Below are 14,094 nucleotides of genomic sequence, written 5' to 3'. Positions count from 1 at the left end.
GCTCAGGGCTTCTGGCTGAGTGGCGCTCCCCCTGTGGGAGCACACTAACCACCAGGGGGCAGCTTCTGCATTGAGCGTTTGCCCCCTGGTGGTCAGTGCGTGTCATAGCAACCGGTTGTTCTGCTGTTTGGTCTATTTGCATATTAGCCTTTTATTATATAGGATTAAATACTTCATATTGGTACAACTATTTTTATTTTAAGAATTAATTTAAACATTATTGGATGAAATCAGGTGCTAAACTCTAATACAATATTAGCCTTTTATTATATAGGACTAGAGGCCTGGTGCATGAATTCGTGCATGGGTGGGGTCCCTCGGGGTGGCCTGTGGGGATTGGACTCCAGCTCACGCTCCCAGGCTTGCAGTTCCAGCCTGTGCCCCCAGCCTCGCAGTTCTGCAACCCTGCCTGGCACCCCGCTGTGGCCTGGCGCCGCTCTCTCCCTGCTCCACCATCCTGCCTGCGGGGTGATTGATCGGGGCTGGGCCCCTCACCGCCCCCGCTGGTCACTGTCTTCAGGGCGATTGGTTGGGGCAATTGGGCCTCCGCTCACACCCGCCTTGGCTTGGCACCGCCCACTCACCTGCTCCACCATCCCACTGCGGTCCCGCTCTCGTCAGGGCCCATTGGGGCTGGCAGCGCCTCCACTGCCGCCCGCTGCCAGTGCCGCGTCGCCTGTTATGTTCCATGCCGCCCCCTGGTGGTCAGTGCACGTCATAGTGGGCGGTTGAACTACAGGTCAAACTACAGGTTGAAAAATTTGCATATTAGGGTTTTATATATATAGATGGCACAGAGAAATGCAGTAGAAAATGTTGTCAATATTAAGTACAGTATTAGGTTTTAAAACTATCTCAATGTGATTCTGGATAAAAGCTAAGGAAATGGAAGAGAGGAGACCAAGATGGCGGTGTAGGTAAACACCGGAGACCGCTGCCGCAAACAACCATTTCAAAAATACAACTAAAAGACGGAACGGACATCACCCAGAACCACAGGAAGGCTGGCTGAAGAGAGACTCTACAACTAGAAGGAAAGAGAACAGCAAATCGAGGCTCAGAGGCGGCGCAGTGTGGAAAATACAAAGGTACTGAGGTGCGCGCGCAAAGCGGGCTGGTGGCTGAGGGCACGGTTGTCATTTTCTGTCGGGAGTGAGTCTCAGACTCTGGGCTCCGGATCCGGGCGAGTATCTAGGGACCCAGACTCAAACGGGAGAAGCGGTATTATCCGGCATCAGTTGGAACCTGAGGGCAGCTTTCTCTCCGAGGTTTGCAGCGGCTGCCGGGGTTCTGAGAAGCAGAGCCTCTGGGAACAGGACTGAGCGCGGCCATAACTGCTCCCTCCGCCCGCCCTGTTGAGCCCGCCCCGCCCAAACCCTGCCCACAGCCATTTGCCGATTGCCTCAGGCAAAGGCTGGATTAGCGCCTCCCCAGAAGGCAGACGTTTTCCATACAGCTGATTCCTATAGCCAGTTGGCCTGGTGGTCAAATCCCTCTAGTGTTAACTACAACAATTAAGGCTTGGCTAGAACAAGACTGTGCACAGAGACCACAAAGGGGTGCACCAAGAAAGCATAAAAGATGCGGAGACAAAAAAACATGACAGAAATGGAGGATATGGAGCTAAGAATCGCAATTTTGAGGGCTTGCCATAAATTTGTGCAGAGCCTCACGAAAACTAATGAGACCCTCGATGCTACGATAAAGAAATTAGAAAGTAAGCATACACGGACTGAAATAAAGAATATTATACCCAATAGCAGACCAGAGGAGCACAATAATCAAACCAAAGATTCCACAAAAAACACCCAATTGGAAAAGCAAAATGAAAAAAGAATCCGAAAGTGTGAAGATAGTGTAAGGAGCCTCTGGGACAGCTTTAAGCGGTCTAATATCAGAATTATTGGAGTGCCAGAAGATGAGAGACAGCAAGATATTGAAAACCTATTTCAAGAAATAATGGCAGAAAACTTCCCCCATCTGGAGAAAGAAATGGACTTACAGGTCCAAGAAGCGCAGAGAACCCCAAACAAAAGGAATCCAAAGAGGACCACACCAAGACACATCATCATTAAAATGCCAAGAGCAAAAGACAAAGAGAAAATCTTAAAAGCAGCAAGAGAAAGAGGCTCAATTACCTACAAGGGAATACCCATACGACTGTCAGCTGATTTCTCAACAGAAACTTTGCAGGCCAGAAGGGAATGGCAAGAAATATTCAAAGTGCTGAATACCAAGAACCTACAACCAAGATTACTTTATCCAGCAAAGCTATCATTCAGAATTGAAGGTCAGATAAAGAGCTTCACAGATAAGGAAAAGCTAAAGGAGTTCATCACCGCCAAACCAGTATTATATGAAATGCTGAAAGGTATCCTTTAAGAAGAGGAAGAAGAAAAAGGTAAAGATACAAATTGTGAACAACAAACATGCATCTATCAACAAGTGAATCTAAGAATCAAGTGAATAAATAATCTGATGTACAGAATGAACTGGTGATTATAATGAATCAGGGACATAGAAAGGGAATGGACTGACTATTCTTGGGGGGGAAAGGGGAATGGGAGATGCGGGAAGTGACTGGACAAAAATCATGCACCTATGGATGAACACAGTGGGTGGGGAGTGAGGGTGGAGGGTGGGGTGGGAGCTGGAAGGAGGGGAGTTATGGGGGGAAAAAAGAGGAACAAATGTAATAATCTGAACAATAAAGATTTAATTAAAAAAAAAAAAAAGCTAAGGAAATGGCACTAAAATGCAATTAAAACAAATGTTAAAACTATCTGTGGACCTAGATTATATGTATGTACTTTTCTGATGATCTAGCTTAATATGAAGATAAAATCTAGAATGCAGAGGGATGAAGAGACTGCCTGTCATGTCAGGAAACTTATAAAAAATTATATCTAGCCCTGGCTAATGGTTCGGTTGCTTGGACCATTGTCCCACACACCAAAAGGTTGCGGGTTTCATTCCAGGTCAGGTTGCTGGTTCATTCCCCGGTCAGGATCTGTATTGGTGGCAACCCATCCATGTTTCTCTTTCTCTGTCTCTCTCTCTGTCTGTAGAAAAACACACACCAATAAATACATATCCTTGGGTGAGGATTAAAAAATTAGATCCAACAGGTTGTGTTCTTTGCCAAGAGCTTGAAATGCTTAGGTGTTCTATGTTTCTGATTAAGGGCAGGTTAAGAGCACAATAGCAGATGTTAAATTTGAAATGTTTTGCAGATCTTAAAAGGCTAACCACAACTTTATCAGCATAGCTATTACCTTAATTCTGTCATGGAAGTATGTTTGAAAAAAAAATCAGTATGTATAAAAAGGATTTCTCTAAAACACTTCTATTCACTGTAGCTCATGACAATGATTGATCCAAACTCTAACATTCTTGATTATGGCAGAAATTATTTTAGCCCAGAAAAAGTTTGAAGTCACATCTTTTAGAGGCAAGTCACACCTGGAAGCAGAAAACCATGGAACATCTGGTATTCAGGAATGTAGCTCCTTAATGAAACGTTTCAGATGATTTTATTGTGCATTTTACCCTTAAATTTTATTTATTTAATTATTTAAAAAATACGTTTATTGATTTCAGAGAGGAAGGGATAGGGACAGAGAGATAGAAATATCAGTGATTAGAGAGAACCATCCATTGGCTGCCTCCTGCTCGCCCCCTACTGGGGATCAAGCCTCCAACCTGGGCATGTGCTCTTGGCCGGAGTCGAACCCAGGACCTTTCAGTACACAGGCTGATGTTCTGTCCACTGAGCCAAACCAGCTAGGGCAACCCTTAAATTTTAAAATGAGCTGCAGTGCTTGATTCCAAAGCTTATCTTCTACTTTACTGATCTGCTTTCCAGGAAGCCAGAAGCGAAAATGATAATTTCATTGAAAGAAATAAGATTGACCTTAAACTTTTTTGGATATATGCTTATGAAAAAAAAGATTTTTGTTTTAGATCTATTGATATTAAGTCATTCTCTCTTGCAGCAATTGAAGAGCAAGAGTAATTGTTTACCAGGATTTCTCCTAGTTTGTATTATAACAGCCCTATTTTATGTCACTTGACATTATCGAAACTCTCAGAAAGTTTTTCCTGCTGATCCCAACACTTAGAGTACAGAAAGCAGATTCTGTATTAGCATCATTGATTAGAAATCTATGATGAGCTGATTATGTTCACAGAGACAGGAGAAAGATTACTGTCAAATAGTGAAAACATTTTATTTATTTATTTATTTATTTATTTATTTATTTATTTATTTATTTATTATGTATGTTAATCCTCACCTGAGGATATTTTTTCCCACTGATTTTAGAGAAAGTGGAATGGTGGGAAGAAGGGGGTTAGGGAGGAGAGAGGGGGGGCGGGGAAAGAGAGAGAGGGAAAGAGAAAGAGAGAAAGAAACATCCATGTAAGAGAGACACATGGATTGGTTGCCTCCCGTAGGTGCCCTCCCGGCAACCCAGGCATGTGCCCTTGACCAGGAATTGAACCTGCACTCTAACCACTGAGCAATACCACCCACGGCAATAGTAACAACATTTTAGAGAATCAAAAGAATTGGTGAGGGGGGTGTGGGGGTGGCTGGGGAGAGGTCAGTGGGAGGAAAAAGAGACTTATGTAAGACATAAACAATAAAGAATTTAACAAACAAACAAAACTATTTTCATAATAATATAAAAAAAGAATTGGTGAGTGGCTGCTACTATTAGTTGAGCATTTTTGATGTAATGAGACTTATCTCATTCCTTGAGGTAAGTGTTATTTCCCCATTTTACATAAGAGGGAAGGTGCAAGATTATTTTTCTTGCTCAACGTTATATGGAGTGATGAGCTAAAGTGCTTGACAGCAAAGCTTTTCTTCCACTTCACTGAGCTGCCTTCTAGGAAGTCACAGGGAGAAAGATAATTTTATTGAAAGAAATAAAATTGATCTTAAATAAATTTACCAGTCTGTGCCTTGTTTTAATAATCCTATATAATAAAAGCCTAATATGCTAAGTGTCTGGTTGGCTGGTTGGCCATTCAACCAATCAAAGCATAATATGCTAATGATATGCTAAGGCTGCTGAAACGCTCACTATGATGTGCACTGACCACCAGGGGCAGAGAGTTGACTCATGAACAAGTCTCTGTGATGTGTACTGACCACCAGAGGGTAGATGCTCCAACCGGTAGGTTAGCTTGCTGCTGGGGTCGGGCTGATCAGGACTGAGCAAGACAGGCTGGACACACCTTGGAGCCCTCCCGTGGTCCCTTCCTGGCTGGCCAAACTCCCGCATCCCACCCCTGCCCTGATCATGCATGGTGGGGTCCTTTGGCCTGAGCCCTCTCACTATCTGAGCAGTGGGAACAACCATCCCCCTGCCAAGTGCCAGAATTTTTTGCGCCAGGCGTCTAGTGTTACAAAATATTCTGGAGGTCACTTTACTTACTGTATTGTTATAATCTATGCATTGCAGACCTATCTAAAACTACAAAGTACTTCCAAAGAGGACAACCTAGATCAGTGGTTCTCAACCTTCCTAATGCCGCGACCCTTTAATACAGTTCCTCATGTTGTGGTGACCCCCAACCATAAAATTATTTTCGTTGCTACTTCATAACTGTAATTTTGCTACTGTTATGAATCATAATGTAAATATCTGATATGCAGGATGTATTTTCATTGTTACAAATTGGACATAATTAAAACAGTGATTAATCACAAAAACAATATGTAATTATATATTGTGAAATATTTATTTCTAATTACAAATAAGTGAAATTTTGTCTTGAAGCATGGTGTAGCATGGGTAACAGTCTTAATATAACAACAGTAAACTACATTGCTACATTTTGCGACAGTATGTGTAAAAAGCCAACGTCAGTGTGAAGGTTGAGATTGCTTCTTTCTCACCAGATCAGAAATTCTCGGGGCAGTCTTTGCAAGAGCACAGCGAAGATCATCTTCCACAACAAGTCTTCTTCTGTATTTAGACTTGATAACCAACAAGCTGGAAAACCCTGTTTCACAAAGATATGTTGTTGGAAATGGAAGAAGAAGGCGCAACACAGTCTCAGACAGAACAGGATATGACTGCAAACACTTGATCCGGAATTTTGTAACTGGCATTGTAGAGAAATCAGTTCTCGCTGCATCGTTGTTAATAAGTTCAATGAACTCCTCGTGTGCTGTCTCAGGAACATCTTCAACTTGGACTATGAATGGGCTTCTGGCAAGTGCAAATGGGGTGTCAGGTAGATTTGGAAAGTACGATGAAATTTCGTCTGCAAGCATGTGCAAGTGTTCTTTCACAGAAATTATCATCGTAATCCTTTTGTCTGGTTCAATGTCATGTTCCTCGAAGAGAGCAGGTAAGGTAGGCAACATGTAAATTTTCATCCAATTTTTTTTTGCCAAAGCTGAAGTTTCATTTGGAATGATCGGATCTTTTCAGACAAATCGAGGCATGTTGCATTTGGTCCTTGCAGTGATAAATTTAAGTCATTCAAGATGGCAAAGATGTCAACCAAGTAAGCTATTTTCTGCAGTTCACTTTTATCGCCGAAAAGTGCTTCAAACTGTGGTCTTGCTTTCTGATTAAAAAACGTTTTGAGTTCATCACGAAGCTCAAAAACACGTTTTAAAATTTTTCCTCTCGACAACCATCTCACTTCAGTGTGAAATAGCAGAGCATTGTTCGGCGCATCCAACTCATTGCACAGTTGTGAAAACAGTCGACTGTTTAAAGTGCTCACCTTTACAAAATTGACACAACTTATGATGCTTTTCATTACTTCTTGTAACTCTTGTGGCAGCGTCTTCATTGCTAATATTTGCCGATGAATCATACAGTGAGTTCTGATGACTTTTGGTGACTCATTCAGTACCAAACGTTGAAATCCAGATCGACATCCTAGCATAGCTGGAGTACCATCTGTGCAAACACCACAAACCTTTTCCCAAGAGATCCTATGCTCTTTCAGAAATGAACCAACTGTGTCAAATACCTCACGTGCAGTAGTTGTCGTTTCAAGAGGTTTGCAAAAAAGAAACTCATCTTTAAAGTCGCCATCATTAATATACCTCACGTAAACCAGAAACTGTGAACGGTTTGCACCGTCTGGTCTGTAGATTCATCAAGCTGGATTGTAAATATTGGAAGTGGAGCAGATTTAATTTCCTGGATTACCTGATCAAGAATATCAGCAGACATGTTGTCTATTCTTCTGCGGACAGTGTCGTTAGATAAGGAAATTGCACTCAATTTCATAACAAATTTGTCTCCAATCATAACTCGAACATTGTCTTTGGCTGCTGGCAACAGTAAATCCTCAGCAATGGTGTGAGGTTTCATAGCTCTGGCAATTCTGAGTGCCATCAAATATGAAGCTTCAACGGCTGCTACATTTTGTTCGTGGTACTTGCCACCAGTGTCAAGTCTGGCTTTCTTGAGTCCATCAGCTTTGCTTCTAAAATAGTTGGTATCCTTGCCGGCAAAGCTTGGGTGCTTGCTATCAAAATGGCATTTTAGTTTGTTCGGCTTCATAGATTCAGCTGATAGAACTTCACAACAAATAACACATTGCGGTTTCTCAATTCCTGCTATAATTATTGAGGTAAAACCACACTGTAAAAAATCCTCACTATATTTTCTTTTCTTAACGTCATTTCTACACGGTCCATTGTCATGGGATGGTTTGCTAATGAAAATAATATATAACAATAGCTTTAATAATACAAAAGATGATACATGGCATAGTTTAGTCAATACAGTTCATTAAAGTTTCCTATGATTTACCATTCTCTGTGTTGTTTTTTTTACATACCTGTTACTATCACAAGGGGGCAGTATTCACATCAACCACAGCCGAATATAAAAAGACCGATGAGCATCCAGATTAAGTTCCCATGGTACAGATAGTTTTTTTTTGCAATAGTTGATGATTTTACAGTACATGATTTTACATTTATCCAGTAATTATAATTCATGAAGTGTCGTTTTACCTCCAATACTGCTGCTTTCAACACAGTAGCTGCTTTTAACAGAGTAGCTGCTTTCAACACAGCAGCTGCTTTCTACACAGTAGCTGCTCTCTACACGTGTGTGACTGGTCCACATAAGTACATTATGGCGCCAACCCTGTCACATACACCTGTATTTGTACGGGGTGTATGTGATGGGGTTGGCACGATGATGTCATCACGCTGGGTACTTGTATGTGAGTGTATCTGCATGTGGGCGGACCCGCCTGGAGACGGATAGAGGAGCGGTGTCTCGGTTCCTAAGACCATCGAAAATATGTGTTTTCCGATGGTCTTAGGGAGGCCAGGGATTGTCAAGGGCGGGGGGAAAAAAAAGGGACACATATGTAATACCCTTTGTAATACTTTAAGCAATAAAAAAATTAATTAATTAATTAATTAATTAAATAAAAAAAGAAAAAGTTAAAAAAAATTTACATGTTGCCTACCTTACCTGCTTTCTTTGAGGAACATGACATTGAACCAGACAAAAGGATTACGATGATAATTTCTGTGAAAGAACACTTGCACATGCTTGCAGACGAAATTTCATCGTACTTTCCAAATCTACCTGACACCCCATTTGCACTTGCCAGAAGCCCATTCATAGTCCAAGTTGAAGATGTTCCTGAGACAGCACACGAGGAGTTCATTGAACTTATTAACAACGATGCAGCGAGAACTGATTTCTCTACAATGCCAGTTACAAAATTCCGGATCAAGTGTTTGCAGTCATATCCTGTTCTGTCTGAGACTGTGTTGCGCCTTCTTCTTCCATTTCCAACAACATATCTTTGTGAAACAGGGTTTTCCAGCTTGTTGGTTATCAAGTCTAAATACAGAAGAAGACTTGTTGTGGAAGATGATCTTCGCTGTGCTCTTGCAAAGACTGCCCCGAGAATTTCTGATCTGGTGAGAAAGAAGCAATCTCAACCTTCACACTGACGTTGGCTTTTTACACATACTGTCGCAAAATGTAGCAATGTAGTTTACTGTTGTTATATTAAGACTGTTACCCATGCTACACCATGCTTCAAGACAAAATTTCACTTATTTGTAATTAGAAATAAATATTTCACAATATATAATTACATATTGTTTTTGTGATTAATCACTGTTTTAATTATGTCCAATTTGTAACAATGAAAATACATCCTGCATATCAGATATTTACATTATGATTCATAACAGTAGCAAAATTACAGTTATGAAGTAGCAACGAAAATAATTTTATGGTTGGGGGTCACCACAACATGAGGAACTGTATTAAAGGGTCGCGGCATTAGGAAGGTTGAGAACCACTGATCTAAGGTATTTATATAGGCTGAAGTTAAGTGAAATGTCTATCTAGGTAAGCAAAGTATATGTCAGTCATTACATTGAGGAGATTTTTTGTATTGCAGTTCAACTAGAAATTTTCCACAATTTTTTTTTTTAAGAATCTAAATTTTATTTTGGATAGTCTCAGCTCAGAAGGAACAGGTTTACTTGACCAACGTAGCTCAGTGATTGAGTGTCGACCTACGAATCGGGAGGGCACATACCTGGGTTGTGGCCTCGATCTCCAGTGTGGGCGTGCAGGAGGCAGCAGATCAATGATTCTCTCTCATCATTGATGTTTCTATCTCTCTCTTCCTCTCCCTTCCTCTCTGATATCAATAAAATAAAAACAGAAAAGTAGGAAAGTGTCTTATGTGGCTTAAAGGACAATTACTTTTGTCAACTTTAAAATCTAAGTTAGAGAAATGTTTAACCTTTTGTTTTTCAGTGGTATTTTAAAGATTCATAGATGCTATAATAATCAAGTTTCTTGGTCTAAATTAATAAACTTATCTTTGAATTCAGAATATTTTGCTTGCAAAAATGAAAACATAAAGAGCTAATCCCTCTCTTTATAAAACTTGTCAGTAGTAGAAAACAAATAATATGGAAAGGTAATATAAATATATTCTGAATAGTTAGGGTAGAGAGTATCTTATTTGCATTCATTGTTTTAGAAGAAATGATGAAGTTCTGCAAATATCTGAGGCAGGAGAAATTAGTAAGTAGTTAAGTATCTGGTATATTTTTTTCCTTCAGACTCTTTCTTTTAGTTCTCTATTCTGTGCTAGAGACCAGCACCTTTTTATCCCCTTTTACTGCGTGAGAATATAGTTTTCTTAAGTTGGAGAATATATATCTTTTGATGATTATAGGCTTTCTCTTGGGCTGCAGTTTATGTAAAGATAAGGAACCATAAAGATCACTATCACAATATATTATCACTGATCTAAACAACCTTTCAGGTTTCCTTTTCTTTAATGTCAAAAATGTTTCTGAGATACCTCCTTTCTAATCACCCAACCAGAAGATGAGGACAGCCTGCATTAATAGTTTTGTATTCAGATTGACCTGAGTTCCAATCATAGCTTCTCCATAGTAGTGATATAACTTACCCAAGCTTCACCTTTATCATTTTTAAATATCTCCCAGCCCCCTAGCTTTGATAATTTTAATTTTATATTTTTTACTTAGTTAAAATACTACCCATATATTAATGGCTTCTCTCTGCCTCTGTCAATAATAACCTTTCTGTTGGTTTCAGGAGTTCAACAAGATGTAGCTTCACAATCTCTGGATCAAGAAGTTTTATTAAAAGTTAAAACTGAAATTGAAGAAGAGCTAAGATTTCTGGACAAAGAAATTTCTGAAGGTCTCTTTATTATTACTTTCCTAGTTAATTAGAAGATTCTGTTTGGTGTGTTTTACAGTTGGTTTAATTTGATTCTTTACAATAGTGTGTTCTCAACATTACACAGCTTCATTGGTACAGGATTATAAGAGTGCAACTAGTGGTTACTCATTTTTCTTTCCTAGGGGATATGTTTCTAAATTTTTCCTAACTGTCCACAACAGTTTAAATGTAGCCTTTTCTGATGTTAAGTGATGGGTTCAACAATCATGTTAAGGTACTTTCCATTCAATGTAACAACATTAAGGGGAAAAATGTGAGTAAACTGCCCTAACTGGTTTGGCTCAGTGGATAGAGCGTTGGCCTGCGGACTGAAAGGTCCCAGGTTTGATTCCAGTCAAGGGCATGTACCTTGGTTGCAGGCACATCCCCAGTGGGAGGTGTGCAGGAGGCAGCTGATCGATGTTTCTCTCTCATTGATGTTTCTAACTCTCTCTTTCTCCCTTCCTCTCTGTAAAAAATCAGTAAAATAAATTTTTTAAAAAAATGTGAGCAAACTGCTTTCAGTTTTGCATTATATATGCTATAGATCAGCTGTTGCCAACCTTTCGGACCTCCGTGGGCCACCGGTTGGTGACCACTGCTATAGATAGTTGTAATAGTAATATAGATGTAATTTTATAGCCGTATGTTTTGTAATTAAATTATGTCATAAACTTTAAAAATTGTTATCATTGTAGTAAGTAAATGAAATTCAATGCATTGAATGACTGTTCAATCATTCTCTTATTATTGAGGAGAGCATTTGGATTATTTTGAACCCACAATATGGGCATGTGCCCTGACCAGGAATCGAACCAGTGACCTTTCAGTGCAGTGACTTTTCAGTGCATGGGATAATGCTCAACCAGCTCAGCCACACTGGCCAGTGCCTAGTACAAGTTTTTGTGTGGATATATATTGCCCAATAATTGTTTTAAAAAATATATTTTTATTGATTTCAGAGAGAAAGGGAGAGGGAGAGAGAGAGAGAGAGATAGAAGCATCAATGATGAGAGAGAATCATTGATCCGCTGCCTCTTGCACACCCCACACTGGGGATTGGGCCTGCAACCCAGGCATGTGCCCTGACTGGGAATTGAACCGTGACCTCCTGGTATGTAGGTCGATGCTCAACCACCAAGCCACTCCATTTGGGCTATTGCCCAATAATTTTTAACAAGAAAAATTATAAATCATGTTTATAAAATCAGTTCCCTGTTAGTAAAGAATATGAATAAAGATTTACAAATCATCCAGAAACCTAATTTTAGTCTTTTATTTTCCTTTGCTGACATTAAAAATTTTTTTTAAATCCTCACCCACAGATATGTTTAGAGAGAGAGAGAGAGAGAGAGAGCGCGCACGTGCGAGTGCAAGAGCATGTGATCACGTGCTTGTTCATCATTGCTCAGTGGTTGAGCGTCGACCTGTGAACCGGGAGGCCACCGTTCTATTCCTGGTCAAGGCACATGCCAGGGTTGCAGGCTCAATCCCCAGTGTGGGGCGTGCAGGAGGCAGCCTTTTAAGGATTCCCTTTCATTATTGATGTTTTTATCTCTCTCCCTCTCCCTTCCTCTCTGAAATTAATAAATATATACTTAACAAAGAGAGAGAGAGAGAGAGAGAGATTGAAAGAGAGAGAGAAAAAAACACACACATCGATGTGAGAGAGAAACATCGCTCCGTTGCCTTCTGTATGCACCCTGACCAGAAATCGAACCTGCAACCGTTTGGTGTACAGGACGATGCTCCAACCAACGGAGCCACCTGGCCAGGGTCTTTACCAACATTTTCATTTTCAGAGTATTTTATTGATTTTTAGAGAGAGAGGAAGGGAAAAGAGAGAAACATCGATATGGGAGTGTAGCATCTATCGGCTACCTCCCACACACCCCAACCACTATTTTTAACTGACTAAAGTTCCAATTCTATTTTAAGTCTTTGTCCACTTCTGGTGGCAGTACTTAGACATAGTAAAATGGGCAAAAGGTCAAAAGAAGAGAAACAACAACAAAGGCTTAATTGCACTCACCTCATTGAACCCTCTTATTAACCAAGACTAATCATTATAATGCGCATCCTCAAGCTTGCTCAGACAACAAAATATTTGTGCATCTTTCATACACTTAATAAAGAAGTAGTATACGTAACAGCCTTCTAGGAGCAAGCCTTAGATTAATGCAATAAATACTTCATGGAGATTATTGATAACTCTTGTGAGTGGGTGTAAGCTGCTTACTTTACTGGGATTCTGTGCCCTGAATCCTGTTTGTACCTTGGAACAACAATGATTCTGCTTGTTATCCTGCATTTTGAGAATGGCTAAGTCAGTATAACATGGAGTAAAGAAGCAAATGAGAAGCTGACGGTTTGAGCTGAGGAGAACAGGCTATGACTCTTTATCCATGTGCAATTTGTCTACTTGTATAATCTTCAGAGTTTTAACATTTATTCATGGAGTTAAAAAGTTCAATTTAAAAAGGGAGTGGAAGTAATTGACTCATTTTCTGAGGTGGAATAAACTGATTTGAGTCTGGTTTAAGAAGTGCCACATTGCCCTAGCCAGTTTGGCTCAGTGGATAGAGCATCGACCTGTGAACTGAAGCGTCCTGGGTTCAATTCTGGTCAAGGGCACATGCCTGGGTTTCAGGCTCAATCCCCAGTAAGGGGTGTGCAGGAGGCAGCCAATCAATGATTCTCTCTCATCATTGATGTTTCTATCTCTCTCCCTCTCCTTTCTTCTCTGAAATCAATAAAGATATATTAAAAAACAGTGCTGCATTTATAAAGGTAAAAAACAAAAGTTTAAAAGGAAAATATTAAGAGAGGGATGATAGATCTGGCAGTTGCCTCTCATATATCATTCTTATATCACATTGGTCTGTAATAATGCACTAAATTGGTTTGTATATTTTAACATTTCAGTTTAGTCTTTTTCTTATGGAAACTGAGATGTTCCATAAACATATTTTCTTAAAAAAAAAATCTCTAAATGTAGGACCTATCCAGGAAAGATTGATATCTTGTAGTGATTTTCTGACCTTTATAAGTGACTTATAACTTAGCTCATTCTCAGTAGCAGTTGTCTTAATCCCCTGAGCTTTTATAGCACAACTTTTGATAATGTATATTGAATTAGATTTTCTTTTACCCTGTCTTAGCCTTCACCAACATAGGCTTTGACCAGCACACGTCTCCAGTGTTCAGCCCTGCTAACCCAGTAGAAGACTGCTTGGCTCATCTTGGGGAAAGAGTGTCCCAGGAACTGAAAGAGCCTCTACATAAGGCATTGCAAGTGCTCCTCAGCCAGTGAGTTACCATTGCTTCTCTAAGTAGTCTTCTGCAGTGGGTTGGTTAAGACTTT

General features: G+C 40.1%; 1 protein-coding gene across 10 annotated transcripts in view; it reads left to right on the top strand.

Moving 5' to 3' along the window:
* Positions 1–14,094, top strand: part of BCL2L13 (BCL2 like 13) — a 182,988-nt gene that overhangs the window by 70,658 nt on the left and 98,236 nt on the right. For 9 of the 10 annotated variants that reach the window (XM_070409274.1, XM_070409272.1, XM_070409273.1 and 6 more), the window contains exons 3-4: positions 10,602–10,709; positions 13,892–14,039. In XM_070409274.1, the coding sequence (XP_070265375.1) occupies positions 10,602–10,709; positions 13,892–14,039 (256 nt within the window). Of the gene's footprint in view, positions 1–10,601; positions 10,710–13,891; positions 14,040–14,094 lie in introns of those variants that run through there. The other variant, XM_070409275.1, reaches the window with a different exon arrangement.

Source organism: Myotis yumanensis, unplaced genomic scaffold, assembly GCF_028538775.1.
Source record: "Myotis yumanensis isolate MYYU_CA2020_CCGP unplaced genomic scaffold, mMyoYum1.0.hap1 SCAF_3, whole genome shotgun sequence".
Lineage (NCBI taxonomy): Eukaryota > Metazoa > Chordata > Mammalia > Chiroptera > Vespertilionidae > Myotis > Myotis yumanensis.
The sequence above is the reverse complement of the archived record's forward strand: the minus strand, read 5'-3'. Positions and strand labels throughout refer to the sequence as shown.